The following is a 26,679-nucleotide window of genomic DNA, read 5'->3' as shown; positions in this document are numbered from 1 at the left end:
GGTGCCGGTGCCTGCCCGAAGCCAGCCCGCCGGCAGCTGTGCCCACAGCTGTGCCCACAGCTGGATCCCCTGGCCAGGCTGGCGCCGTGGGGCAAGGGCTGTCTTCCCGAAGCTCGGGAGGTGGAATGGGATGCAGGCTCTCTCATCGCTGTCAGTGTACACTTTCCCTTTTCTCCTGGGAGAAGCCGGTCAATAGGCTCTTACCCAGTGAAAGTGTGGGGTTTTTAAAGCAGAGGTAGTATTCGTTTCTTTTAAGTCTATGAAATAATGCTTGAAATAATTACATTATTTGTACTTAGCACCTCTCAGCCCAGGGCATTAGAGTGATTTACAAGCAATTATGAAGCCTGCTGGGAAGATGCTTTTATCGCCACTTTGCAGACAGGATGTGGAAAACAGAGTTTGAGGGCCTATTCCTGCCCCTTGGCCATGGACACGGAGATTGCAGATGATTGCCGTCTCCATGGAACAGGGCAAAGGCAGCAACAGGCATTGCCGCCGGAGCGGAGATCTCGGAGTACCGAGAAATGAAACGCTGGGCCGGGGGCGGTGTCGGGGTGGCTGCCCGGGACTGTCATTTGCACCCCAGGGAGGAGGGAGATGAGGAGAACGGGGCAACAGAGAGGTGCCAGGGCGATTTTGACAAAGGACAGAATGTCCTGGAGCAGCTGGACTGGAGGAGGGTGGGAGCTGCTGAAGGCAAGGCGATGGAGAAAGATGGGGAGAGAGGTGGGGAGCCCCGCTGGCCAAGCTGCCGGTGAGCGCGCCGAGATCTCCCGGAGGCGGGACAGGAGCTCTGTCCTCTCCGGAGACGGGGCGGGAGCTCCGTGCCTCCCTCCCCGAGCCCCCCGGGGAGAGGCCTCTGCGCTGGCTCCGGCGAGGTGCCGGTGCCCAGCAGCCGCTCCGGCCGGGGCCGCGCGCCGCCGGTGGCTCGCGGGGAGCCGCGGGCGGAGCGGAGCGCGGCGCAGGCGCGGCGGGGCCGGTGCCGGTGCCGGGGCTGTGCCGCCGCCGTGGCCCGGCGGCTGCGGCGGGAGCGGCGGCAGCATGCGGCAGTCCCTGACTCAGCAGCGCCCGGCCGGCGTGGCCCTGCCCGACTCCGTGGGTGAGTGCCGGACCGCGGGGGATCCCGCCGGCCCGGGGGACGCGGCCGTGCGGGGCCGTGCGGGGCCGTGCGGGGCGCCGGGTCCCCGGGGACCCCGCCGGGGCTGCGGCGGCCGGGCCGCCCCCGCCGTTCCCCCCGCCCGCCCCGCCGCCGGCCGAGCGCGGTTCCGGCCGTGAGTCCCCGCAGCCCCCGGTGCGCTGCGGCGGGACCCGCGCGGGTCATCCCGGACGGAGGCGGCCGCGGCCCCGCAGCAGCGGCAGCATCCTTCGGAGCGGGCGGAGCGCGGCCGCTGCCCTCCCGCGCCCCCAGGGAGGTCGGGGTCCCCCGTTCCTACTCGCGGGGTCCCTCCCTTCCAGCGCCCCGCCGCCGTGAGCCCCGCAGCCCCCGCCCGTGCGCGCCGGGCCCGCAGTCGGAGCCGTGGGGTCACAGCTCCGGTGACGCGGTTTTAGCAGAAAAATGGGACCAAAGGAGAGGGGCTGGGAAGAGGGAGGCTCGGCGCCATCTGCCCCCGGTTCTCCCGGGGTAAAAGTTAGAGCTGGCTTCTTCCTTGAGCTGCTACTCTGTGCCTATTCTTCGCTTCTGGCTTTTCCCCCAAAGAACAAGATGGAGAAGTCGGTCGTGTTTCTGTGCCATCTTGTCCATTTTATTCTAATAATCGTAAAAAAAAAAAAAAAAAAAAAAAAAAGTGAATCAAGGGCAGTTCAAACATATGCATTATTGCAAACTTTTAAAGTTATCTGTAAAAAGCTGCCACAGCCTTGTCTTTAGAGTGGCTTATAGGGCAAATATAACAAGAGAATGTTTCTGATGCTTAAAAGAAAAACAATCATTCTAAAACCAGTGCCCGTTTGGAGTGCCATTTTAGCAAAAGCAATAGCCAGGCTATGGATAGCATAAATTTCTTTATAGCTCCCTAACAGCGTCAAGCACAGTGTTTTGGATCATCTTGTATACTTATGTTGTGGTAAGCATTGCAAGTTTTGGGGTATCTGTTTGGGATAAATCACAGAGAAAAAGCTATTATTATCTCTTAAAAGCAGAGACAGCAAAGCTGCCGTAACTCAGCTTCTGTGCATAGAACTATACCAACCTCAGGAGCACACAAGAAAATGGTCTGATGGGGAATACTTTCAGCAGAAATTAATGTTGAGGGAGAGGATTTTGTCAGAGCATCCCTTCAGCAGCTTTTAGAGAGATACTGGGTTATGAGTCCATGTATGCTGAAGCAGCTGCAGGCATCCTTACAGAAGTACAAAACCACTTTCTCTCTACACGCATAGCAAGGTGTTTTCAGAGAAGGAAAAAATGTAATTAATATCCCAATATAGAGCTGAAGTGAAGCTAGTCACATTATTCCTCAGTTTCACATCTCTTTTCAATATCAAGTTAGAAGATTATGGCTGGTTTTGTCTAAACTTGAAATAAAAGCTTTTAATTTTTTTTAATCTTATGAGGAATACTGAAAAGCTTTGAGAAATTTTCCAGTTGAAACCTTATGTTTCTGTTCTCTACTGAATGCTGGCATGTGTCAGTCCTAAACTGGGAAACAACATAGAAATTAAGCGTGAAAAACACGGTGGTGCTGAAACAAATAAAGCATCTGTAAATGGTGTTTTGAGACGCTCCTTTTAGAGTGGCTTTAGTGGTAACTTTTTGCAGCATTTGTGATGTCAGTGCAGGAGCACTGGTTGGGGTGTGCCCACAGCACCCACCCAGCCATGCCCTGCAGACATCTGCACCCCCGCAGCCCCTGGGCTTATTTACCCTCTGCTCATTTGCCAGCCAAACCATGGCAGTTATCAGGAGTTTGGTAATTCTGTGGAAGCAAGATGGATTCATTCTTTCTCCCCTTTCAGAACTAATCTGTGTAAGAAACGGCAAATTTTCTCCAGTTTTGGTCCCACTGTTACAGACTTTTTAAGACATTTATGGGACACTTGCATTTAAATGGTTACATTGAAACTGAAGTGTGGCACAATGATACATACAGAATGGCTTCATCTCTTAATGATTTTTGAATGATTTAGAAGTCTAGATTTTCTATTATTAACTTATTTGGCAGATGTAGGAGAATAACCCCAAGCAAACAGTCACATACCTTTATCTCTAGCCTGTAAAACATGGCTTGAAAGACTAAGGATCATTGATAAAATATCCAGCCTGAATCTTGGGGTTCTCTAGCAGCTATTTAATATGTTTTTGTTTGAAATTAGCAACTATCTAGCTATTTATTCCAGCTAAGGACTAACCAGTTGTCAGGCTCCTTGCTCTTAGGAGCAGTGATGTCCCAATGATGCAGTCAGACCTGTGCTCTGGAACATGAGCAGGTTTGTGGATGGAGATCTCTCCTTCCAGAGACAGCAGGTCAGTCAGAAAGGATGGTGCTTTTTTTTATAAACCTCTCTTGCCTTTCATGTTGGACTAAATGACCTCCAGTGGTCTTTTCCAACCTTACCCTTCTGTGAATTTGTGCTCTCCTTCTGTTGGGCTTTTAAGCCCAAGTTTAGCCCTTGTCTGTGATTTCAAGCTCACCTGTGGGTGAAATGATCCAGCCTCGTGCCCGTGCCAGCCCAGAGCATGGAGAGGGAGCCCTGCTGCCAGCTGCACAGCTCCTGGGTCGGGCTGGAGCAGCTGTGGAGGAGCAGGGGGGAGCTGCTGTGCTTTTCCCTGTGGCAGCTGTCCCCGTGGAAGAAGGGAGATATTTGTAGCAGCGTGTGTGGGTTGGTATGGCTGCATCATTGCTGGGGTGAAAGGATCTCTTTATGTGCTGGGTATAAATACACAGATCCTACAGAGGGGCATATGGGCACCTGGGGCGTGCATCTCTGAGACTGACAGCGCCCAGCAGGGCTGTGTGCTCCTCTTTCTGGAGAATTTGGACAAGGAGGTCGTGCTTGGCTTGACCAAGTCTCCCAGCAGGGCCCTTCTGCAGGTGTTTTATCTTGCTGTGCACAGGCTGCCATGGACCCGCTGAGCACCTGGGGATTCCCAAGGTGGTTTGCTTTAGGGAGTGCACTCTGCAGTGGGGAAAGCTGCTCCTTGCCTTTGGGACACGTTCCTGCCCTTCTCTGAAACACCCAGAGAAGTGCTGGGAACCTCTGAGGTGGGAATACCCTTACCTGCTCCCAGGGCCTGTTGGAGAGCCCCAGGCTGTGGGAATGGGATTCAGGGTGGCCCCAGCAGCCCACAGGCAGGGGCCCCTACAATCCATTATCCTGCCAGCCATTCTTGCAGGTGCTAGGTTGTATCTACACAATATATGAAATATGATCAAAAGGATTGTTCCACAGAGTGACACAAAGATGGCAAAGCACGTGCAGACCAAACATGCCCCTAAAGATGTTGCTGAGTGTAGTGTCGCAGCCAGCTTTCCTCTTGGCTGGTGGAATCACTCTTTTATGTTTATGCTCATTTGGGAGATCTATAAATATAGAAAAGGAAAAAAAACCTCATCATCAGGCAGCTGTAGATGAGTTTTACTAATCCACAAATTCATTATTCAAGCATCTAAAAATACCTGGTCCTTGCTGAAAGCAGAGGAGAAGTGGCTGTTACTGGTGATGTCTTATTTGCATGGAAAACTGTGGATGCCTTATGATTACAGTCAAATTTCCCCTCTCAGAACAAGCAGCATGCAGTAGGGTTATTTAGCTTGACGCAAGTAGACAGATCAGAAAGTATATAAATGTCTAATGTGAATATTTCTCATTAGTTCAATTGCCCCAGGCTAGAGGGGCTGGGAGACTCCAATGTATCTAAATGAGCTGTGCAGAGTTGCAGTTCTTAAGGCTCTCTTCATCTACGTCAGAGCAGTGTTAGTGAAGGTGAAAAGTGACAGGCAAACCCAAAAATATTCTCAAGTCAGAAGAAGGGAAATTCACCGTGGTGTGGTTGGCAGTGGGAGGAGAAATTTGTGGTGCTGTGACTCTCCCCAGATGGAATCAGCAAATTCTGTTGTGTGTGTGTGTTTTTAGGGTCGTTCAATAGAAGAAAAAGAAATTCCCTCTACGTAACTGTGACTCTCCTCATTGTGTCAGTATTAATTCTAACGGTGGGCCTAGCTGCTACAACAAGAACCCAAAATGTGACTGTTGGAGGTTATTACCCAGGGGTTATTGTAAGTATAGAACTCCTAGGTATGTCTAGAAAACTTACTGCCTACAAAGTCCCTTGTAATGCTGAAAATGTTATAAAGGGTGATTTTGTCCTAAATATTTTGCTCAGCTACTTCATTACCATTTGATTTATTTGTTTTATTATTATTTTGCACCTGCTGCACATTCCCATGCAAAAATCCCATCCAAGTGGCAACTTCCTCTGAGCTTAGGTAAATAACTTGCTTTTGAGCTAGTGGTGAGACAGATAGATTTTATGTCAGTTGAAGCAACTTTAGAACCTCTTCATTTTCCTAGATCACACTAAGCCCAGGCAGAAGTAAGGCAAAGAAGGACATTACTGCCAAAAGCAGTTGAGACACCAGGTTTTGAAATACTGGTAACATGAACTTGTGGTCATAAAGTTTACTTGCAGAAGTGTTTAGCAGATTGGAGTCCCTGGATGAGGAGCTGTGGCAGCTTGCCAGGGGAGCATGTACATCAAAGCCAAGAGCACATCCATGTCTTCTTTTTTTGTTATCAGCAGCTGAAAATGGGAAAGAACCATCTTTTAGCTTCACATGGCTTAATTTAGAGAAGACCACTGCCATTAGATGTATACTCTCTTACAGAAGCATGAGGGGCAAGTATGTCATGACCTTCCTGGCATGAGCAGAGGTCTAACACGAGCTGGACAGCAGTCCTGCTCTGTTCCTGTGCATGTCTAAGACATGCTGGAAAAGAAGCACTGAAATGGATCAAATTAGGTGTCTCAGTAGATTAAATGCATCCAGTGGCCCCAGCTAGAGGCTCCTGATGTAACAGCTGTAGGATGCTGCACATTTGATTTGGAGCCTTGAATTTGAAGGCTTGAAACCATTCCAGAGAACCAGGTGGAGACTTGTTCTTGTTGTATTGCTGTTTGATTTATTTGCCATGCATTGCTGATCTCAGAGAGGTTTATACTTTTCTGTGTCCAAGTTCTTCTACAGCTGAAGAAAGTCCCTTTACAGCCATTACAGATTATGTTTGGCCTCTTTGGTTTAGGTTTTCTGGCTTGTCCCGGTATCTCCTGCATTTAGCCCTGATCTTTTCTAAAGTCTAGAAGGAAGGTGTTGCGAAAGATGACAGACTGGCTCCAGACTCTCCACACTTACACTGCACTGTGCCAGCCTGAGCTGAGCCTCGTGCTTCAGAGCAGGTCCTGCAGGCTGATGGGCAGAGTCTGCTGTTCATGTCCCCTTGACATCTCCCGAGCTATTTATGGCCCGGGAGCGTCAGCATCGCTTACGCTTTTTTAAGGCTTAGTCTGCTCAAGGAATTAATGAAGTCCTGGGCTTGGGAAGGGCTTTGAGTTACTTTATTCAGAGGCACCCTGGCAATTTATGTTTGTCAGCAAATTCCCCACCTATGTTCATTAATCTGCTCTGTGGAAATGTGTGATGACCTCACCTGTCTCGTTGCACAGGAAAACATTTCAGTGTGCTGCTGGATGCTTCAGAATGTGCTTAAAATAGCTGATGTTTCATAACAAGCTGGGATTTCTCCCTTTACTGGGGAGAAAGGGCTGGCTGCAGTGAATGAGTGTTCCATGAGTTGTCCTCAAGCAGATAAAGCCAGAAATCTCTTTGTATGCTGGGTGACTTCTCTGTGTGTGGAGCAATTCCATGGCTGAAGTCATCTTATGGAACATAGAAACATAAAGTCATAGGATACTCTGAGTTGGAAAACACCCATCAAAATCATCAAGTCCAACTCCAGGACAATCCAAATAATCACACCATGTGCTTGAGGGCATTGTTCAAATTCTTCTTGAACTCAGACATCAGATGTCTTATTGCTGCCATGCCTAAACCACCCTTCCTTCCTCCTTCAACTTGTGTTTCTTGGGCAAGCACCTCTTGTGGGAGGAGGAAACATGCAAAGATTTTACTTCAGTGCAGGGGATTATCTTCCCAGGCCTCTGCTTCCAAGGAAGGACAGAACTGGGCACTGGAGACCTTCCACACATCAGTAGGATTTGGTTTGGTTGGTTTTTTTGAGGGTTTGAAGTTTGTTGTTTTTTTTTTTCTCTAGCAGCTCAGTTCCTCATTGATACAAGTGGAGAAGCTGAAACAGAGGGTTCAGTGACCTCCTATAGCCAGGGTGCCTTCACCCTCCTCCGTGACCACCCACACCTTCACAACTGCATCAGTGAATACCTTAGCTGTGTCTCTGGGGGAAATGTCCTCACCTGTGGCTGGATGACCGACCTGGGACAGGGAAGCCCAGAGCACAGCAGTGATGTTCAGCAGACAAGAGTAATGCTCAGTGCAGAAGACAAGGAGCCCTGTGGAAGTGAGACTGTGAGATATGTGTGTTGTCTCCAAGTTACAGCAGCTGACAGAATCTGTGTAAATTACTGACCTTTCTTAGGCTTTCACTGGCAAATCCCTTCTGTAATGGTTCCTTGCCAAGGATGTTGGCTCGGGGCTTTACTCTGGAAAAGCACATTCACTTTGTGTCCTGTCCTCCTTTCAGACAGACATCCTAGGGGATCACATCCACCAGCAAATAAACGATGTAACTGAGGAACATCACTAAGATCTCTTTGTCCCATCCATAGAAGAATGAGTAGTTCTTCCATTAGTGCAATGAGAATTCTTGTTAATGAGAATCCATCAATTTACTTGGTCTTCATCTTCTGGATATACAGACTTGCTCTAATTTCTTCTTTTTGAATTATCTTAAATTATCTAAAACATTTCACCTTTTGTTTTGAGTCTGCTCTGAAACACCATGTGGATATTTCTCTTAAAGCTCAAAGGACACAAAACCTTTTTCTTGAACATTTCCCTTAGGTGTGTGTTACCACACAAGTTCCTTCTGCTAAATATCACCAGATTGAAAATTACACCTGGATCCACATCACTGTTAATGCCCGGATCTCCAAAATTTTTTTGCTTGGGCTTGAATTACAAATCTGGTACTTCAGGAAGGTGGGGGTGTTGTTTACCTAAGCTAAACAATAAGCCCAGCAGCCCTGGCAGGTCAGTGTGGGGCAGTTCAGCAGTGCCCTAGGTCTCTGCCCTGCCTGTTTGCCACCCAGTGAAGCAGACCCTGGCTTCCCTGCAGTGCTTCCCACTGTGGTAATTTGTGCCTGATGTGGGGACCGTGGTCTGCAGGAGCTGAGTGCCAGCCAGGCAGTGGAGAAGCAGGAGCCTGATCAGCTGCTCCACTTTAATCCCTGCTGCTTGAGCCAGCTGCCCTCCCTGCCTGCAGCACTGCACCAAAGGTTGCTGGGCTTAAGCAGGGCAAGGGAAGATTGGAGGCCAAGTTTGCATTCCCTTTGTGTCTGCTAATCTCTGCACACGCCTCTGCCTGTTAGTATTGGGTTCATTAAACCTTTGTTTTCTATTCCTGGATCTCAAAGTATCAATTCCAGGTTAGTTGACTCATTTTTGCATCACTACAGCTTGTCTCATGTCTTGTTTTTCTTCCTGGGGAGTTGGCCAGTTATTGGGCATTCTCACATGGATTTTCACTGGCCCTTGGTCTGTTGTCTGGATTTGCACCTCCTTAATATGACAGATCCAGCTATAGGACTTTTCCAGCGTTTCTCATTTTTCCAACCCGTGGAAGTGGGGTTGGATATGCTCTACACCAACCAAAGACCTTTCTCAGTGTGACACAATTCTATTTTTGCATCTCCCCTCTTAGTCCTTGGTTCCTGCTTGAAGTCCCTGTTTCTGTCCTGGCTGAGGTGTGCTCTGTCCTAGAAACTTCGTAGTGTGGCTTAAGGCTATGGAGAAAGGAGGTGGGAAATTGCTCTCCTGGCTGACTTCACTGAGCTGAAATAAGTGTTGTCAGTTACAGCAGCAAGAAAAGATTCTTTTGCTGCAGTGGCTTATTCTGTTTGGCCAGTGTGAGCTCTTCTGGTAGAGCACCCTGGCTGATGCATCCTCACCCCTGCAAATGAGGGAAGAGTAAGAGAAGACAGAAAACTGCTAAATATTCCGAAGTAGAAATCTCCCTTATTTCATGCTTCACATTGAGGAACTCTGAGTTGAAAACTGAGATGGTTGCTCACGTGCTCAGTGAGGTCACAGAAAGCTGGTCCTGGAGGTTTTAGTGCATTGGTCCTGCTAGGTTTGCATCTGGAGGCTCCTGAGGGTTTGTAGGGTTGTTCCAAGACAGCAATGCATATCCTCATCCACCAGCCATTTCTCAGCATCACCGGGGGGATGGAATTCAGAACTCATCCTTTTGGTTTCTACACACGCTTTTAGTGCCATATGTGGGATACCCCTGATAGTTCCTGCTAGTGAGAGACTCCACTGATTTCTTGCTGAAGGAAGAGAGCTCACACATCAGCAGAATGTTCTTTTGCTGCTTCTGGATTTAATTGTGTTCTGTCTGTTTGTAAAATATGTTGGGTATCATCCTGAACTAAATGCTAACAATACATTGTTTTTCAGCTTGGTTTTGGGTCCTTCCTTGGAATAATCGGATCAAACTTGATAGAAAACAAAAGACAAATGGTAAGTTCTTTATAAACACTTTCTAAAAAAGCGACAGTAACTCAAATACTGTGTGTAAAGAGTATTATTTTAGGTTTTACTGACTCTACCAGGTAGTGTTGCATACCTCTTGAGAACTGGAGATAGTTTCTGGCAGCCTAGGAGCAGCACCCTGTGGCACTCTGCCTCCTGCCTCACTCATCTCACTCAGGAGTGAGACAAGTGATCCCCCTGGCCGGTGGCTGCCCCAGGCTCTGCAGGGAGATCCCCCAGCCTTGCTCCTGTGAGGCTGCAGAGGGAGGCTGGGCTGTCCCTGCAGCCTGCCCTGCTTTGGCAGGGATGGAGGGGCTCAGAGGTCAGCTTAGCAGTGTGTGCTGCTGGCCAAGTCTAAGGCAGGTTCTGCAAAGGGAGATGGGAGAAATTCCTGTCCAAATCCAGAGTCTGCCTTTGTGCTGCCTTTGCTTTGCAAACAGCAGGCTTTCCCACAGTCAGACAGTGAGCAGGGGAGGTGAGTTTTCCAGTGGATATTTTTTGTTGTTTTCACCCTGGCTCTGCAAGAGCAACATATCTTTGTTCTTTCTGTCCTAGCAGGGTTTCAGGCTCTTGCTCATCATGCATTAGCAGCATGTCAGTGTCTGGTTGAGCAGTGACCATATTGTGCCAGTCCTGGACTCTTCACAGCAGTGCCCACAAGTGACAGTGTGGCTCATAACTTGTTTGATTATTCTGAAGAACCCTGGGTGGCCTGAGCTTATTCTTTTCATCTCTCTGTCATTTTGTGTCCTAAAAAACATTCATGACCCAGCTTTGCAGGGATTGCATCACTGCTGCCTGTGCTGGCAGCGAGCATGTCTCCACTCTGATGGCAGAGAGGACATGCAGTAGCTGTCACTTATTGTCCCCGTGCTTTAGTCACAGGTCCTCCTTACCCAGGAGCACTCCAGAGTGGAGCTTTGTCCATTGCATGTTTCTGTGATACCACTGGCCATGGAGGATTTATTTTTTTCATCTTCTTTGAACATCCCCTGTGTCCTAGTTTGCTGAAAGGCAGCCTTGGTCTGGCTTGTTGTGCAGCTGAAGGCAGAAAAAGCCAAAGGAGCTTGTGCAGCTGTGTTCTGGTGCCTGTTCCTGTCTGTGAGGTGACTGGTGAGTGTGAGGAGTGGAGCGAGCCAGTGTGGCTGATGGGGAGAGCTAACCTGAAGGAGCACTTCTCACTTCCCCAGACTGCTGGCAGGAACAGACTCTCTGGTTTTTCCCACCGGGTGTATTGACTTCCATGCTGTGTCTCTAGAAGGGAAGGGAGAGCTTTTGTGCCCCCAGGGAGGGCCAGCTGCCCAGGCAGCCCTGGCACACACCCCACTGCCCACTCAGCAGCTGCCAAGTGAGGAGTCAGCAGTTTGCACACCTTTATGACAGTCACCTGGGCCATGGAAAAGTGAGAGCCAGCACCTTCACAGCCCATCTGAGGCTGTACCATCAGCTGAAGGGAACCTCAGCTCAGGACACTCCTGCCCTATCCAAACCAAGTTTGTCTTTTGTTGTCTGAATGCTGCTTGGTGTGGCTGACTTCATCTGGAGTTACATGAGTGGAGTTCAGTCAATAACACCACACAGCTCTAGAGAGGGACTTCTTCTTGCTACAGTAACAGTATTATCAACCCCAAATCAAAATCAATCTTGTTGGCAAGTTGAAAACTGGAATTTTTAAAATTAATTTTGTCAAGAAAATTAATCCACAAACACCAGAGTTTTATGTCCAAAAAGGAGACAGAGGAGTCCTGTACCTTTATTCAAATAAAAGGAGAGGCCAGGGGTCATTTCCCTTGGAGTCTCTCAAAATTTTTAGGGGATGCAGCCTCTTTTTTATCCTCATTTCCCTCTCTCTTTCCCCACTGGCTGAGTACATGAGAGGTGTAGATACCCTGAAACACCTAATAGTCCCTTCTAATGTATACCCACCCTGTTTTTCTTCTTCCTTGTGTTTCTGTTATTTTTCTCTAAATCCAGAGATTTAGCACAGTCTCGAGTGAGTAACAGTCTGTGTCAGTTAGTGGAATTCCTTTGGAGTTTATGGTTCCCTCCATTGCTTCTCTCTTGTCTCCATATCTGGCCTTTTCTACCATCAGGCCCACAGTTTGTTTGTAAAGACATGCTTCTAAAAGCCATTTCTTCTTTTTCATTCCTTTCCATTTGTATATTTCTATTTGCTATTTGATTTTTTCTCTACCATAAATTCGGAGTGTTTGGTTTTCAGACTTTTCTTTCTACATCTGAGAGAAAGAAAACTGCATGTAAATAAAGTGAGCATCAGATACTTACCTCTTGGTAGGGCTGTTATGAAAGTATCATTAACTTTGTATTTATTTTAAACCACCATATTAGTAGCTCCTATCTGTGAGCAGAGATGATTGACAAATTCCCTAATTGTATATATTTAGTGTTTGGCTCACTTCCCATCTCTAAGGCTCATGCTATTTAGGGCAAATATCCTCTTTCACATGTGTATGAAACAAAAGAAAGTACTGAGAAAAACTCAACTTGCTACAAAATAACCTAAGCCATAAACCCCATGTCTTCCACCAAAACTGGACTTTCTCCCCTTGTGTGGTTTCACTGATTTCGTAGTGAGACACTGTGACCTTGTAATGGATAGTGTGAGTTGGGACATGCAAAGGGTGAGGCTGTGTGGGGAAGAAATGCAGGAGTCTCCAGCTGACAGAAACAGGGCCAGTGTAGGATCTGGCCCTGGAAATCTTGTCACCTGCTGCCATCTGCAAGTACTTTGTGGTGCAGCATCTGGTATTCCAGTAACAGCTTGTTGTGATCATGGCACCTTCATGTGGTCACTGGGATACTTCCCCAGCCTGCTCTCTGCTGCTGCAGTTCTAATGCCCAAGCCTTGAATACTTGCCTCATCTAGAAAACCATTTTATTTCCTCTCATTTTTAAGTAAGCCACTGCCCCAGGTGAGCCCTCTGGCATCTCCATTCTCCAAGCTGATCTGGTCTGTACATGGAGATTATTTCTGCTTTACCTGCTGAATGCTTTCACCCTAATTTTAGGAACAGGGAGGTTGGGGCCAGTGGAAAAGGATCATGCCTGTCTGGCTGCCCTTCTCAAGCTGCAGGTGGGGGAAGTCTCTCTCCTTGCAGCTCTCCAGTGGAGCTGGATGGACTGTGCTTGCCCCAGGTTGGCACCAGGAGCCCAGCCAGGCTGCTGAGGGTGCACAGCACCCATGGCATGGGCTGGGCACTGCCCTCTGCTCTTGTGGCTTTGTGCTTGTGCCTGCAGCCCAGTGCTGCTCCCTGAAGGCACAGTCCCAGCAGAGAGGTTCACACACTGCAGTCTCCTGCATCCTCACAGCTCTGGAAGTGTTCCCAGGAGCAGCTCCCCACAGCGCTCCAGGGTGAGGAGAGAAGAAATCTCTATTTCTCCAGGGGAGAGTTAAGGACAGCAGCCGCCAGAAGAGGAGGTGCATTCTCAGCCCAAGTTTAGCCTATTGGAGTCATGAAAACTTGATAAAGTCCCCAGAGAACCAGTCTGGCACAATGGTCCTACTCCTGCCACTCTGCCAGAGCAGACACACATCCCCCTGCCTTCAGCCAGAGCAGTCTGTGCACCCGGGCAAACATCTGGGTCATTGATTGCTCGAGGGTTGACGAATGTGCTTTACATATCCTTGTGGAGAGGGCACTGATCCCTTGGTTGTGAGAGGCAGATGATACTTTGCTTTGTTTTCCTTTCTCAGCTGGTTGCATCGATCGTCTTCATCAGCTTTGGTGTCATCGCTGCGTTCTGCTGTGCCATAGTAGACGGTGTCTTTGCTGCCAGACACATAGTAAGTGCTTCCAGGAACACACAGTCCTGCAATGCTTTTACCCTAAGAAAACAAGTGATGGTGTCTGCAAGCCTGTATCAGGCCACTTCAAAACATATAAATATATATCATGTGTTGAATGCTGCTTTAAATCACAAGCTTTAGAAAAATAATATAATTTTTTAAAAAATATATTTAAATTAGTGGAAAGCACTAAGATCTTAAAGCTTTGCTCTGTTTTTTTTTTTGGCTTTATGTGTTTATTGAGTATCAGAACACTTAAGATGTAATGTGAATTACAGCTGTCACCAAGGGACAAGATATGAGCAATAGCATCTATTTTGTTTTAAATGTAAACAGAGCTGGTTCTTAATGCAGAGTGAATCAATCGATGCTGTAGTAGAATGAAGCAATTCGATATGAAGCTCACTGAAGTGTTGCAGTATAAACAGGAAACATTTGCAGTAGGTTCTCAGTTTCCATTTGGTGACTTAAAAATTATGAGCTACCGCTGTCATGACCAATCACTCATAGAGTGTGATGTGCAGAAGCTTAATTATTATTATAGAAATAAAAAGTCACAATTCCATTTCAGCTTTTTGATTGAAATTTGTAACTGCAAACAGTTTTTTGTCCTGCAGCTCTGCAGTTTGATGATTTTTTTTTAAATTTTTGGCAAGAAGGGATTAAAAAGATTTGGAGTTTATTTGTATCAGAATGGAAAGGAATTCCAGAAGGTCAGAATTACCCATGAAATGGAAACTCCCTGTGTTAGCTGGCTAGTTATGCTCCTTCTTTTCTGCCCCTGAGTATTCCAGAGGTGGAAAGGTGGTTGGATGGCAGGATTTGCTGGCAGAGCAAAGGGCAGCTCCTCTCACTTGTGTGATGTGTGTCCATCTGTCTGGATGCAACCAGCAAGTCTGGGCCATCTCTGACCCCCTTTGGAAGGGTGTGACCTCATGGGTTGGGTTGTGGCATGAGCTGGCAGCTCCTCCCAGCTGGTCTGGGGGTGGCTGCGTGTCTGAGGCAACCAGAGCTCAGCAGCTGTGATGACAGAGGCTTTGGTTTCTGCCTCTTGATGAACAGATGGGCTTTTGGCCTCACTTTACTACCTGCGAGTCCAAAAATGTCACCACCTTGCTGGAAACGTGCTCCTGCCATGCCAGCACAAAGCATTCTTCCTGCTGCCACTGCCCTGGCACCGCGAGCTTTGGATCAGACACCCGGAGAGCCAGGCTGGCTGCTCCTGGGAAGGGCTCCCTGATGTGGATACATGGCTGGCATTGCCTTTCCTGAGGTTTTGCCTTGGAGATGAAGCTGCCATAAAGGGGGGCATTAATGCATGCTTGCAGGCTGGAATGCTGATGATCCTCCAGAGCTTTCCCACCAGACACTGGAGAGCACAGGGAGGACAAATTTGCAAACAATTAATGAAAAATTGCTGTGATTCAGCAAGAACCCTCAGAAATAGGTCAGGCAGACCTAGTCTGTGTCTGTTCCGTTCAGGATGGCCACTATCACCCAAAGAGCCCAGCTCAAGAGACTGCTCCTCCCATGCTGGCTGTAGCAATTTCATGCCTCCAAGGACCAGGGTTAAACATCACCCAGGGGAATGGGGTGGGGGCTGCAGAGCTGTTGTTGAATTGAGGTGCTGGTGTGAGATCAGGGTCTCTCTGAAGCCTGGTCCCTTTCTCCAGCCCTTTGGGTGAGTTTGGTTTTGTGCAGGGCTAAGCCTGGTGCTTTCTCTCCGGCAGGACCTGCGGCCGCTGTATGCGGGGCGATGTCAGTACTACTCCAAGAGTACCACCCCACCTGAGGTGAGGCAGCTCCTGCTGTGTCCTGGTAAGGGCCCAGCTCCTTGGTGCAGGTGGAGGAACCTGCTGCCAGGCGGCTGCTCCAGTGTCCCAGAGGTCTGCAAAGTGAGGGGGTGGGAGGCCGGGTGGCAGCAGGGTGCTGGGAGCACTCAGGAGGTGGGTTTCTCATGTGCTGCCTCAGTAGGGAAGCAGCAGATGGAGAGAAGGGGATGCAGGATAGGAACAGTCACCAGTCTTCAGATGTGCATTCATAGGAGCTGGGTGGTGGGTTAAGGTTTCAGACAGCAATAATTTCTGTGTGTATGAGCAACAAGTACAGCCTCTGCACCTCTCCTATTGTCTTCTCCAAAGAGAAGCCTGCTGGGGATGGATGATCCTGACACATACTGATTGTGTTTATGGATGTCTATGTGCCTTTGCTGAGCACTGATTGTCTCTCAGAACTGTCCTCACAAGTCCACAGGTGGTTCTGAATAACCATTATTTACCAAATTAGAAGGCCTGACTGAGAGTGCATGGGAGTGGTCCCCTCTCTTTTCAGGCTGACTGTCCATGTGGACTGGGATGTTATTACCCAGAGACACACACAGCTGACCCCTTTGGTCAGTTCTGCACCACTATTGGAATCTTGCTCTCAGTTTGGGCCATGCTATTGACACCTCTCTGCTCTGCGTGGCCCTGGGGTGAGGTGGGTGAGTTCAGCAAGGCCCTGGCTGCTTGCAGGAGTTGCAAAACCTTCTTCCTCTGCAGGCACCTCCTTGTCTGTGAGCTCCCCCAGCGAGAGGAAATGCTGCTTGCTTCTAGCCTAGTGCATCTCTATTCCAGTAATAGAGGGCTTTGTGGGAGCAAGATAAGGAAAGAAAAATCTGCCTGGGGCTAATGTGGAGATCACTGAGAATTCTACATGTAGAGCAGGCCAAACAGCAGCAGAAACTGTCTTTGGGGACTGTCGTTCTGTGCTTTATGTGTTTTTTTCTGTATTCATGCAGGCTGTCTGTCACCCACAGCGCCGGGCCCCCTGCACACCGAAAATAAAAACCAATACCTGCTTCTGCTGTGACCTGTACAACTGTGGGAAGTAAGCCAAAAATGCCACGAATTCCTGCCCATGGGAAGGGCAGTGGTCATGCTCCTTGGCAATAGCTGGCAGCTCCTTTGCAGGATAGTTAATTGCAGTTGTGGGAAGGGACCTTAAGCTGTTTGTTAGCAAGGAGGAGTCCCAGACAAAAGCTAATCAAGTTAGCTTGGGATATCCAAGTTAGTGAGTGTGAAATACATCAAGGCCATCCCAGCTATGGGTGACCATGCTCTGGGCCAGCCCAGCTGGAAAAATGAGAGCACAGGAGTTTCCATTACTTCCATGCTTGGTGTCCTCCTCAGGTTTTCCACCTATTGAGTGTTGCTTGTGTTAACACCTTCCTTCTCTGTTGGCACTGGGTTTTGTTTTTTCCTGTGAGAATACTGAAGATACAAGAAAACTGGGACACTGCTCCACTTCACCTTGCCACTATTCCATTCCCCAGCCTGCTAGCAGAGAGGAGAGTTAACAGGCTGGTGCCATCTGTGCCTTCATAAACCAGTGTCCTCTCTGCCCAGTGAATGTTTTTCATGCTCACACGGGGTTGGAAGGTGAACCAGCACTGTGCAGTGAGTCAGAACGTGGTTATCAGTCGAGAACCACTGCAGAGAGATCACACCACTGAGATCTGGCTACTGTGCCTAAGCCAGCTTAATTTACAGCATGCACTGCTTATACCTTGTGGAGTGCCCAATGTGTGTCAGCAAGGCATTAATAAATTGATTTTTTTACTGCTGGCTCTTGCCTAGGGCTGTTCCAGGCTTAGCACTTCTCACAGTACTTACATGGGCTGGCCTCCACTTAAATCATTGACTGTGGTGGAGGAAGATCAAAAGCTGCTCTTGGGAGAGGGTGGGTGGTTCCCTGTGCTGGGAAGCGTGATCCCTGGTCTCTGTAGGACTTTGTGTGTGTGAAAGAGGCGTAAAGCTCATGCTTTCCTTGGGCAGTTTACGGAAGACAATCCCTTTTTGCTAGCTGAAGAGAGTGATAAGGAGAGAACTGATTGGAATTGAAAAGCTTGAAACTTTTTCTGTATTTCTTTTCCTTTTGGTTTTGTTGGTATTTTGTTTTTTCACCAGTCCTGGTTCTGTGACCTGCCCCTGACCTATTTTCCCTTCTACTGATGAAAGATATCAGTTGTTGCTATTTTAATCTTGCTTAGTACCACACAAACATCCTGCACTGAGGAGGTGCTGGGTGGTGTCTCAGTAAGAGAGGCACAGACACTCAGAACTGGTTAGTGCACGTGTAAAGGATGGAAATAATGGCAAATGTGACTGCAATCTTGCATTCTTCCTGGTGCTGGGAGCCCTGGCTTTGGCAGCAGGGCCAAGCCCCTTCCCGCTGATCAGGACATGCTGGGCAAGGTGGGATGTTCTCACTGAGAGGTCCCTGCTCTCACATCTCCATAGGAACGAGCACTCGCAAACAGCACATGGAGGTTTTATTGTTCAAGGGTCACGGAGAGCTCTGGTTACACAGAGGTGGTGCCAGCCAGGTTTTTGTAACCCCACTGAAATCCCCATCTGCTCCTTGTGATGTCTCCTGCAGTAGCCTGCTGAAATGAAAAGTGGGAGTAAAAAGGGTTAAGAGGTAGAATTGAGTAATCAGCAGAGGAGGGTGACTCCTGTGAAAGGGGGCAGTTTCCTCCAGGCCTTGTGGAGTCTGCTGAGGAGCTGAATCTGGATCTTCTGCTTCGTGGCCTTAAATATGAGCCAGTTCTTCCCCCTTTCCTCAAAGCTCTCATGTGCTCTGAGCCTAACCCTGTGTGTGAGCTGGGAGATAAGTTATTCATAAGCTCTTGGTACTGTTTGTCCCTGATAAATATGTTTTCTGAGGAGGTATTTGCTGTAGGCCACTACATCTGGTAAGCTGTGCTGAAGGCCAGACTGTTCCCCACCTGGCAGTCAGAGGTCATTCCTGAAGAATTCTGCTGCAAGACTTCAGCCCACACGTTGCAGGAGTTGCTTTTCCTTTTCCAAAATATTATAAATAAGTGCTCCAATTTAATAATTAAAGAAATTTATTAAATGATCAAAGTATCAATTTGAAAAAAAAGAAAGCTGCAAGCAATTAGACTCTGAGCCAGGTGATCAGTGTCAGGAGACTTAGGACTTGGCCTCTGTTATAAATTGAGGCGAATAATTTGATTCAGCCTTTTAAGGTCAATTAATACTTTTTATTAATTACAGCAAGCGATAACAAGCAAACAGTGCTGGGTGCAGCTGGGGAGTCCGCACTCCCCAAGGGCTGACACCCCTCCCTCTCTTCAGTCCCTTTTTATACTTTTCTTGAGAGCTTCACATTTTTATCTCCTCTGCATTGTACTGGGCTGGCAACAGTTGATTTCACAAGTGGGGTGATGGGTCTCCTCTGCCACTGTTATCAGTTCCAGCCAGTCCTGCACGATCTTTCTTACATATATAGTCATCACATTGTTTCACAATATTTGCTTGCAGTTACCAGCCCTGCCCAAGGCTGCAAGTTCCATGCCCCGACCCCCACACTTTTCCTCTACCCTAATTTCACACTCTTGATGAACAAACAAGTCAATGCAGTTTTTCACAGCCTCTATGCAAGACCCGTAGGTCTCCAAATATCATTTCTAAGGAGTTTGTTTAATACAGTCTTTTGGACTTAAGAAGGGGGGTCCTTCTTTAGCATATTTTCCTGGTTTTTCTTTATTGCTGCTTTGTTTCTCAGAAATGGTGAATAATTGTTAGAATCTTGTCAGGTGAAAATCTTCTGGGATAAACTTCTGGCGTCGAATATTATCTTATCGATCACGCCTATTAAATATATTCTATGAACAAATCCATTGAAATACACATCTCTGGAGACAGTTGTCCCCCTGGTGTTTGAATCCCCACTCTTATCATTTAGCATAATGTTGTCCAACACTGGCTTTGTTACACAAAATGTTGTAGCTTTAATTTCTTTCAGCACAAATTATTTTATAACATATATTACACAAAATAGTGGCCTAACCAGATCTGAGTGAGTTTCCTCTCTCTGTTTTGTGCATGTGGAAAAGGTTCAGAGTGTGAGCAGAAAGACGAGGTGCCAGGGCTCCAGGCAGCTCAGGCTGCTGTAGAGCTGTCAGAGACCAGCAGCTGGAGTGGGGCACGGAGCTGGAGCTGCTCCCAAGCCCTGGGAGCCAGGCAGGAGCTGTGCTGGCCCCTGCCCATCCCACCCAGCTGCTGGGGACAGCCAGCACTGCTGGGAGGCAGCTGCTGCTCCCCGGGGCACAGTCTGATTTCCCAGGGTAATTCCAAGACCAGTTTGTCCTTGGTAAGCCTCCAGGACCTCTGTGGAGATTTCAGATGAAAGAAATGACGGACAGGTTCAGACACAAAGTCATTTGTTTCAGAACTCCCTTTGTGCAGGGAGATCATGGGTGCCACAAGCATGGGATCCAGGAGGCTTTAGCCCCACTCCCTCTGTAGTAAGGACCAGGTTATCACTGAGTTGCAGAATGGAGTTTACTGTCCAGCAGTGCTGCTTAGGTTTTATGATATGTGGTGCATTTTTTTATCATTATTATTGTTTTTTTTTCCCTAATCTAGCAGAGTAGAGATTTCTGGAGGGTACTATGAATACATTGATGTCAGCAGCTGCCAGGACATCATCCACCTTTACCACTTGCTCTGGTCGGCAACAATTCTGAACATTGTTGGGCTGTTCCTAGGGATCATTACAGCAGCAATACTTGGAGGATTTAAAGACATGGTAAGAGGATATAAATTTCTCAGTGCATTAAAGAAAACAAATCAGGAAAATTGCCTTTAAAAATAATCATGGAAACTATTGGTGTTTCAATGCAAATGATCTATGCATTACTTCAGTCAGGGTGGGAAGAAGGGCAAGAAATAACCATAATGAAAAAGTGGAAGTGATTCACTTTTCTCATCTTGTCACCACCTGAGCACAGTTAGAAAATATTAACAGAATTGGAAGACTATTTTAAAAAGGAACCATCAGAGAGGCATTGGCAATTCCAGGATGATTGAAAATAAGCTCTTTCTAAAAAATTGATGTTACTTTTCATAGTGTTCACATTCCACAAGGAAAGTGTGGTGGTTGCTCATTAATTGTTGATTTTATAGGAGCAGTCTGAGCTGTTTAAGCAGCAGTGTTAGGCTGAAACTGTTTCTCTAATTTCATCATGGTGCAGAACCTGAGAGGGTGAGCTGGGGATCAAAACCAAACTTCAGCTAATGAAAAAAATGCTGTTCTAACAATGTGAGCTTTGAAATACTTTCACTTAACCAGGCTGCCTGTTACCTTCCATTCAGTTTTGTTCTAAACAGCACAAATGAAAGGATAGAACTGAATGTTTAACAGATACATCTGGGGCTTTTTCAGTCCTTGTGACTCATTTGGAATAACACAAAAACAGTCACACAGAAAAGAGATTGTTGTCCAGGCTATATGTTTTTCTTACAAAGAAATCTTGGGCCCTGCACTAAGGGTACATTGTTTCAGAATTCTGAACTCTCTTCAGACTCACCAATATCTTCCCAAATAAAACAGGAGACACATTCCCAGATGTCCATCACAGCCCTTTGAGATTTGATCCACACCAGAGAGCCTCTGCAAAAAAAAATGTATAGGAATGAACAGAAATGCACAAAATGCACCAAATAGAGTAATTCGGAAGTAATTAATAATTTCTCCTACTTGAGAAGAAGTAAATATGTCTTGTGTGGGTACTGGTGTGCACTGAGCTACTGCCAGCTTGTTGTTTGGAATCTGAAACAATGAGTGGCTGTGGAACAAAGTGACCTTGGAACGTAGCTGCTGCCTGAGAGGGAACTGGATTTGTTGCTAATTCAACAGAGTTGATGTCTAAAGACACACAGTGCTCCTTTAAATAACTTCTGCTTTCATTCTGCTGTCAGCTTTCTGTGACTGGGTTTGCAGCCTCATAGTCTCTTTCTGTTTTGATAGACTCCTTCCCTCCCTACGCTGAACTGCACTGTTGAAAATGCACACCCTTCAGTGACCTACTACTCCAGGCCACAAGTGACATCTTACAACTCCTACTACCACAGCACTCCTCACCTGCCTCCCTACTCTGCTTATGACTTTCAGGTGGGCAACATTACAGGATGTTTCCTTGTTTAGCAGCAAGGTTATATCCAGGCAGTCCGCAGGACTCTGTGGCCTTGTCTTCCTGTCATTCGCACAGTTTAATTTTCTTGTTCCTGCAGAAAATACCAAATTTTTCCTACTAGGCATGGGTCCTTGGCAGTGCCCTCTCTTACTAAGGCAGTGTTTTCCTGAAAGCTGTCCTTGAAGTGAAGGCAAGAGGGAGGACCTGCTGCCTGCTTGCCTCCCCAACTTACTAGTAGAGATCACATTAAAAATAGGCACTGCCTCCGGCACTGCAGTGTTCTGAGGAGAGAGGCAAAGCCAGGTGTTCAGGCACTAGATTTTATTTGGGCAGCTACTGTGTCTGAGAGAAATAGAAGAGCTTTTGGAAACAAGCTATTTGAGCTCCTGAAGACACATGATGCCTAAAAAGCTATTTTATTGTGGTTATTTTCCACATGCTTCAGCTGGCCTAAGAGGGGTCCCTGCAAGCATTCCCTTTGCTGTAATGCATCCCTTCCTTTTTGAGCTGTGGATCTGTGATGTTGGAAATGGAGATTTCATGTGAACCTTGCTGTCAACATCTGCTTTCACTTGTTGAAGCAGATGAGGACATTTCCTCCTCTGCTCTTCTGGCAGGTGGATGTTACCACAGGGGTGATGTTAATTAACACATCACATAACCACCAGGACTGGAGACTTTTCTTTTTATTAACAAGGGTTTAAGATCTTAGTCATCAAGAAAGAGGTGTGCTCTGTGATAGCTACCACGTCCCTCATCTGAGCCATGCATTAGAGAGAACATGAATCCAAACCCTCTTGGGTCTGCTGCTAGTGCCACTGCACAATGCTGTTGTCAGGGCTCCTGAACATAGTTGAACACTTAAGTCAGAACTTCTAGGATGTATTTGTGACTAATTTTTGAGATTAATGGAACCTGGGAACAATCACAGGTGCTGTATAACTTCCTGCAGTTAGAAAAATGCCAACCTCAGTGCATGCCAAACCAAGCTCTGCTACAAAGTGCTTTTCTCAGTTTCTCAGCAGTTCTAAGCACTGTCTGACCCAGAGCTGGCCAGTGTGGCAGCCCCAGTACCTGCAGAGAGCTCAGCACGGGTGGTTTCCCTCCTTTGTTGCTGCTGGGCTCTGCTAACACGGCTCAGCCAGACAGATCAAAGTGTCTGGGTCTCACTGCTGTGGGCACAGGTGTTGGCTCAGGAGACAGCACAAAAGCTGGGCAAAAATTCAACTCATCTAAATTTAATATAGCCAAGTCCCTCTTTAACATGAAATTCCAAGTCTGAGCCTTGCATATCTTCCAAGGAATTTGGGGCCTGCAAGGGAGCATTAGCTGAGCCTCTGGCTGTGGAGACTCCCTTGCCTTGAGCCCTACTCTGCTCCAAGCAGTGCCCATCCCACCCTGACCCCTCTCCCCTGACATCCTACAGCACGTGGAGCAAGCCCAGCCGTGCCTCTCACATCCCTTCCAAAGGATGCACTCCCTCTGGTGCAAGAATGCTTCCCACTCATTCCACACATTTTTCACAGGAGAAAAACAACACACCAGAATTCCTAAGGAAGCCTGGGCCCTTGCAGAAACCTGGCTTTCACACACAACTCTAAAATGGCAGACCCAGCTCTCTGGTTTTTGGAGTAGCTTGTTCACTGTTGCTACTGGCTGGTGTGTGACACCCAAGATTTGAGAGGAACTCACCAGTTTTCAGTTGTCCAGTCTTTGTGAAATGCAGCAGGCACACAGAAGTGATGAGAATTTTTTAAATTATCTTCAGTTTTGGATCTAAGGAGCCTCATTTTTCAAAACTTACTTACAGGCTGTGCTTACTTTGAATGCAACAAGTTATCTGAAATGTTATTTGTATGTACATTCGCTGAGGTGAACCCTGAAATGTTACCTTTGGTCTGTTTGGTACTGAAATCTCTTTGATACAGTAATTTCCATTAGGAAATGGTTACATTACAGCCTTTGCTGTCTCCCTGCAGCATTCCAGTGTGTTTCCAGCCTCCACTCCTTCTGGCCTCTCCGATGACCCCCAGTCCCTGTCTCCATCTCCCAGCTACATGTGGGCCTCTAATGCACCACCTCGTTACTCGCCACCCTATTTCCCACCTTTTGAAAAGCCACCACCTTACACGCCATAAACAACGTGAGGAAGAAGAAAAAAAAATATTTGCCATCGAAATAAGTGTGACTATTTTGTATTCATATTTTACTGTGGGAGGGAGCAGGATAATACAGAAGATAATTGCAAATAAAAATATTAGATTGGACTGTCCTTTTTTGCGAGACTTATTTCAGAAGTTTAACGATGGCCTGTGACAAAGGGGACAGACTTCTGATGTTTTAATGAGTCACTGAGTAGCAGGTGACCTAAATTTCAGCCTCTTTGGTTCATGTAGTCCTTGATTCTTAATCAAGTGATCCAACGCAGATGACAGATTCTGGTCTGCCTTACTCCATCTTGTGCCAAGCTGAAGTAAGGGTAGCCAAGATCAATAGTGGCTAGAGATTATCAACCTGTTTGAGGTGAGGGTGCTTGCACACAACACAACTCAACACTGGTTTTGTTTGGCCTTTGGGCTCCAGTTGCTGGGATTTTGCAGGGAGGGCACAGGACCCAGCTCACATCACCTTTTGGCCCAACACACTGGAAAAATTTGGGGGGGGACAGTGCCTCAAAATGTAACCCTGTTGAAAAGGATAACATCATAGAATAGCCTCATGCACGTGTAGCAAAATAATCAGAACATTGCTTTTTTGAGGGGAGGCAAGCTGTTTTTATTTCAGGTTGCTTCTTAAGATAAAAATGAAATGGAGTTGTCTCTCTGAATTCTGTGTATGTAATGCTGAAGTCAAACAGTTTGGGTGGTTGCACTGCCTAAATTGTCCTTGTATTCCTATGAAAAGCATCAGGAGCCGTCTACAAGTCACTGAAACAGTGCGGTGAAAATGTTATTTATTTGTTTACCTTTTCTGTGGTTGGGAATTTCTTTTTAAGCTTGTACTTTTAACTTTTTTAATGGACTGAATCAGCACCCTGAATAAGCACTGGTTTAGTAGCTGTATTATGGGCTGCACATAAGGAATATCCACTACTAGTTCTCCAAGATATAAGTCTCACACAGATGAAATTCAACACCCTGTATTGTAGGACAAAACTGAGGAATTTGCAATTACTGTTGTGACTTTCATTTAATCTTCAGCTGATGACTGTGCTGATTGATTTAGATTCCAGCAGATTTTGCATGCATCTTGCATAACAAAAGGTCAGCTTTGATATGTGACACACTGACCTCTAAAGTGTGGTTCTACTCCAGGAAGTGATTTCAGATGACAGTGTTTGGATCTGACCTACTCAACCTGAACATTCTCAACTGCTTACTTCAGGGATAAAAACAACATTAACATTTTACTCCTTATTTCCTAAAGATAAAATTTCCTTGGCATCAGTTTGTTGACCCTAATCCTCAGTTGCCTCCCTTTACCTGCAACTGATGCAGACAAAAAGGTACCTAAAAGTTAAATCTGGCTTTCAGAATCAAAATGGAACCCACATGCTGGTGAGCTGGGGGAGAATCCAGTTGGATTTTAAACTGTGACACTTACTTTTAATCCATAAAAAAATTAAAATGCTGTCACCATGAAAAACAAACACTGAAATCTCTGATCTCACTTTTCAAAGTACACCCACACTTTATAATGCTGTTTTTAATCCTATGCATTTGCAAAGCCTTTAGGCTAGACTATGTATTAACTTTATCATTTCCACTGTCAAGTACTAATCAGTGTATTAGTTCATTACAGGATGGCACTTTATCCAGAAGCAAGCGTGACTTTTCTCTAGTGAGAAAAACTGGAGAAAGGAATGCAGCTCACAGGATTTAAAGCAGTAGTGTATGTAGAACATACCCTGGTGGCATCTTGTTTTACTATAGAATGTTGAAATGCAGCTCCCATATATTTGCCTACTGGAAATAAATTTATATACTAGGGCATCTCCATTTTATATTACATTTTATTGAATTAAAGAGATATAAAGAATCTCTTGATAAAGGGATTATGGGCAATTTCAAAACAGACAGTATTTCTCTGGATAAAACTCCCCACAAAACTAGAATCAGAAGGGCACATTAATTTAGTATCAGAAAACATTTTATTACTTTATCTTTGAAATAAAAGCTAAGAGTCCTGTCCAACTTCTGACAAACTGTACCATTTGTGCCTGTCAACTAAATAGGGCTTGAAGGACTAGGGGACACCACAGGACAGGACTGAACATCCTGAAGAGAACTCAACTCAGTGACAAAGAGAACTCGACTCAGTGACAAAGAAACAATTAGGAGATGAATTGTGCCATTGGTTTTGAGTTGAAAAATACTAACCTTAGGAAATTATCCAAATTCTTATTTTTTTCTAAGGAATATTTTAGCAAAAATTACATTGCTGCTTTAAATTCACTATAAAAGGACAAGTACATTTTCACATTTAAAAACTTACTGGTGGTATTTTCTGTTGAATTACCTGTTTCATTCTGCTTGAGTAAAACAAAGCATTTAATGTAACTGCAACATTCTGCCCTGTATTTGTCATTTCTTATGAGAATGTCAAGTTTGTGACTCATATGTACACTTTTATTACTTTGCCAAAGTTAAATAAAATTGTGTGACTTTTGTAAACAGTTACCAATTCTATTTTATATTTTAGCAGCCTTCCTCTTTTACAAGTATCTTTAAGGCTATTTTTAAAAAGTGAGTAAAATTTTGATTTTAAAAAATCAAAGCAAAAAAAAACCCAACAAATAATAAAAAAAAACCTCTCTATTCACTATATTTTAGACATATTTCTACCAGGATTAGCCAAAAACCCCTTCAGTTCTGTTTTTGAAGGTGCTCATGCCCCTGCACTTGATAATTTTGCAGTTTAACCATAACACGGTGCCCTGACCTCAAGCCCTGTAAAGTTATTGCTGCTGATTTTTCACTTAACACAGATCTGAATAATCCAACCAGTGGAGTCTTGGTGTCTCCTTTGCTTACTTTGGGCATGTTCTGTCCTGGTGATGTCAGCTGCTCCTTGATGTCAGCAGAGCAAGGCAGAAGCCCTATGCCAAGGAGATAAAGGCATCTAGAACATAATTTGCTATGTTACTGATTAAATTGTAT

At 46.2% G+C, this 26,679-nt stretch overlaps 1 protein-coding gene across 6 annotated transcripts; it reads left to right on the top strand.

Moving 5' to 3' along the window:
• The first annotated feature begins 702 nt into the window (after positions 1–702).
• On the top strand, positions 703–26,193 carry TMEM255A (transmembrane protein 255A). Of its 6 annotated transcripts, none has more exons than XM_077786522.2 (9): positions 703–757; positions 5,077–5,219; positions 9,654–9,716; positions 13,444–13,533; positions 15,267–15,329; positions 16,316–16,404; positions 19,971–20,133; positions 21,355–21,498; positions 23,500–26,193. In XM_077786522.2, the coding sequence occupies exons 1-9, from the start codon at positions 718–720 to the stop codon at positions 23,656–23,658; spliced, it is 954 nt and encodes a 317-aa protein (XP_077642648.1). In that variant the 5' UTR covers positions 703–717; the 3' UTR covers positions 23,659–26,193. The 6 variants fall into 6 exon arrangements, with proteins under 6 accessions (XP_077642648.1, XP_085426811.1, XP_021404049.1 ...); XM_021548374.4 differs by lacking the exon at positions 703–757 and adding an exon at positions 944–1,102; XM_085570683.1 differs by lacking the exons at positions 703–757; positions 5,077–5,219 and adding exons at positions 968–1,102; positions 7,273–7,541 and having other exon boundaries at positions 19,974–20,133.
• Positions 26,194–26,679: the final 486 nt, after the last annotated feature.

The sequence above is a fragment of the Lonchura striata genome, chromosome 4A, assembly GCF_050655825.1.
Source record: "Lonchura striata isolate lonStrDom1 chromosome 4A, ASM5065582v1, whole genome shotgun sequence".
Classification (NCBI taxonomy): domain Eukaryota; kingdom Metazoa; phylum Chordata; class Aves; order Passeriformes; family Estrildidae; genus Lonchura; species Lonchura striata.
The sequence above is the reverse complement of the archived record's forward strand: the minus strand, read 5'-3'. Positions and strand labels throughout refer to the sequence as shown.

Bases quoted from the DNA above. Each gene is read 5' to 3' on its own strand.
- TMEM255A (XM_085570682.1), top strand. From the start codon at position 1,045: ATGCGGCAGTCCCTGACTCAGCAGCGCCCGGCCGGCGTGGCCCTGCCC. The intron at 9,717-13,443 runs GTAAGTTCTTTA...TTCCTTTCTCAG, and splicing joins TAGAAAACAAAAGACAAATG to CTGGTTGCATCGATCGTCTT. The intron at 21,499-23,499 runs GTGGGCAACATT...GTCTCCCTGCAG, and splicing joins ACTCTGCTTATGACTTTCAG to CATTCCAGTGTGTTTCCAGC.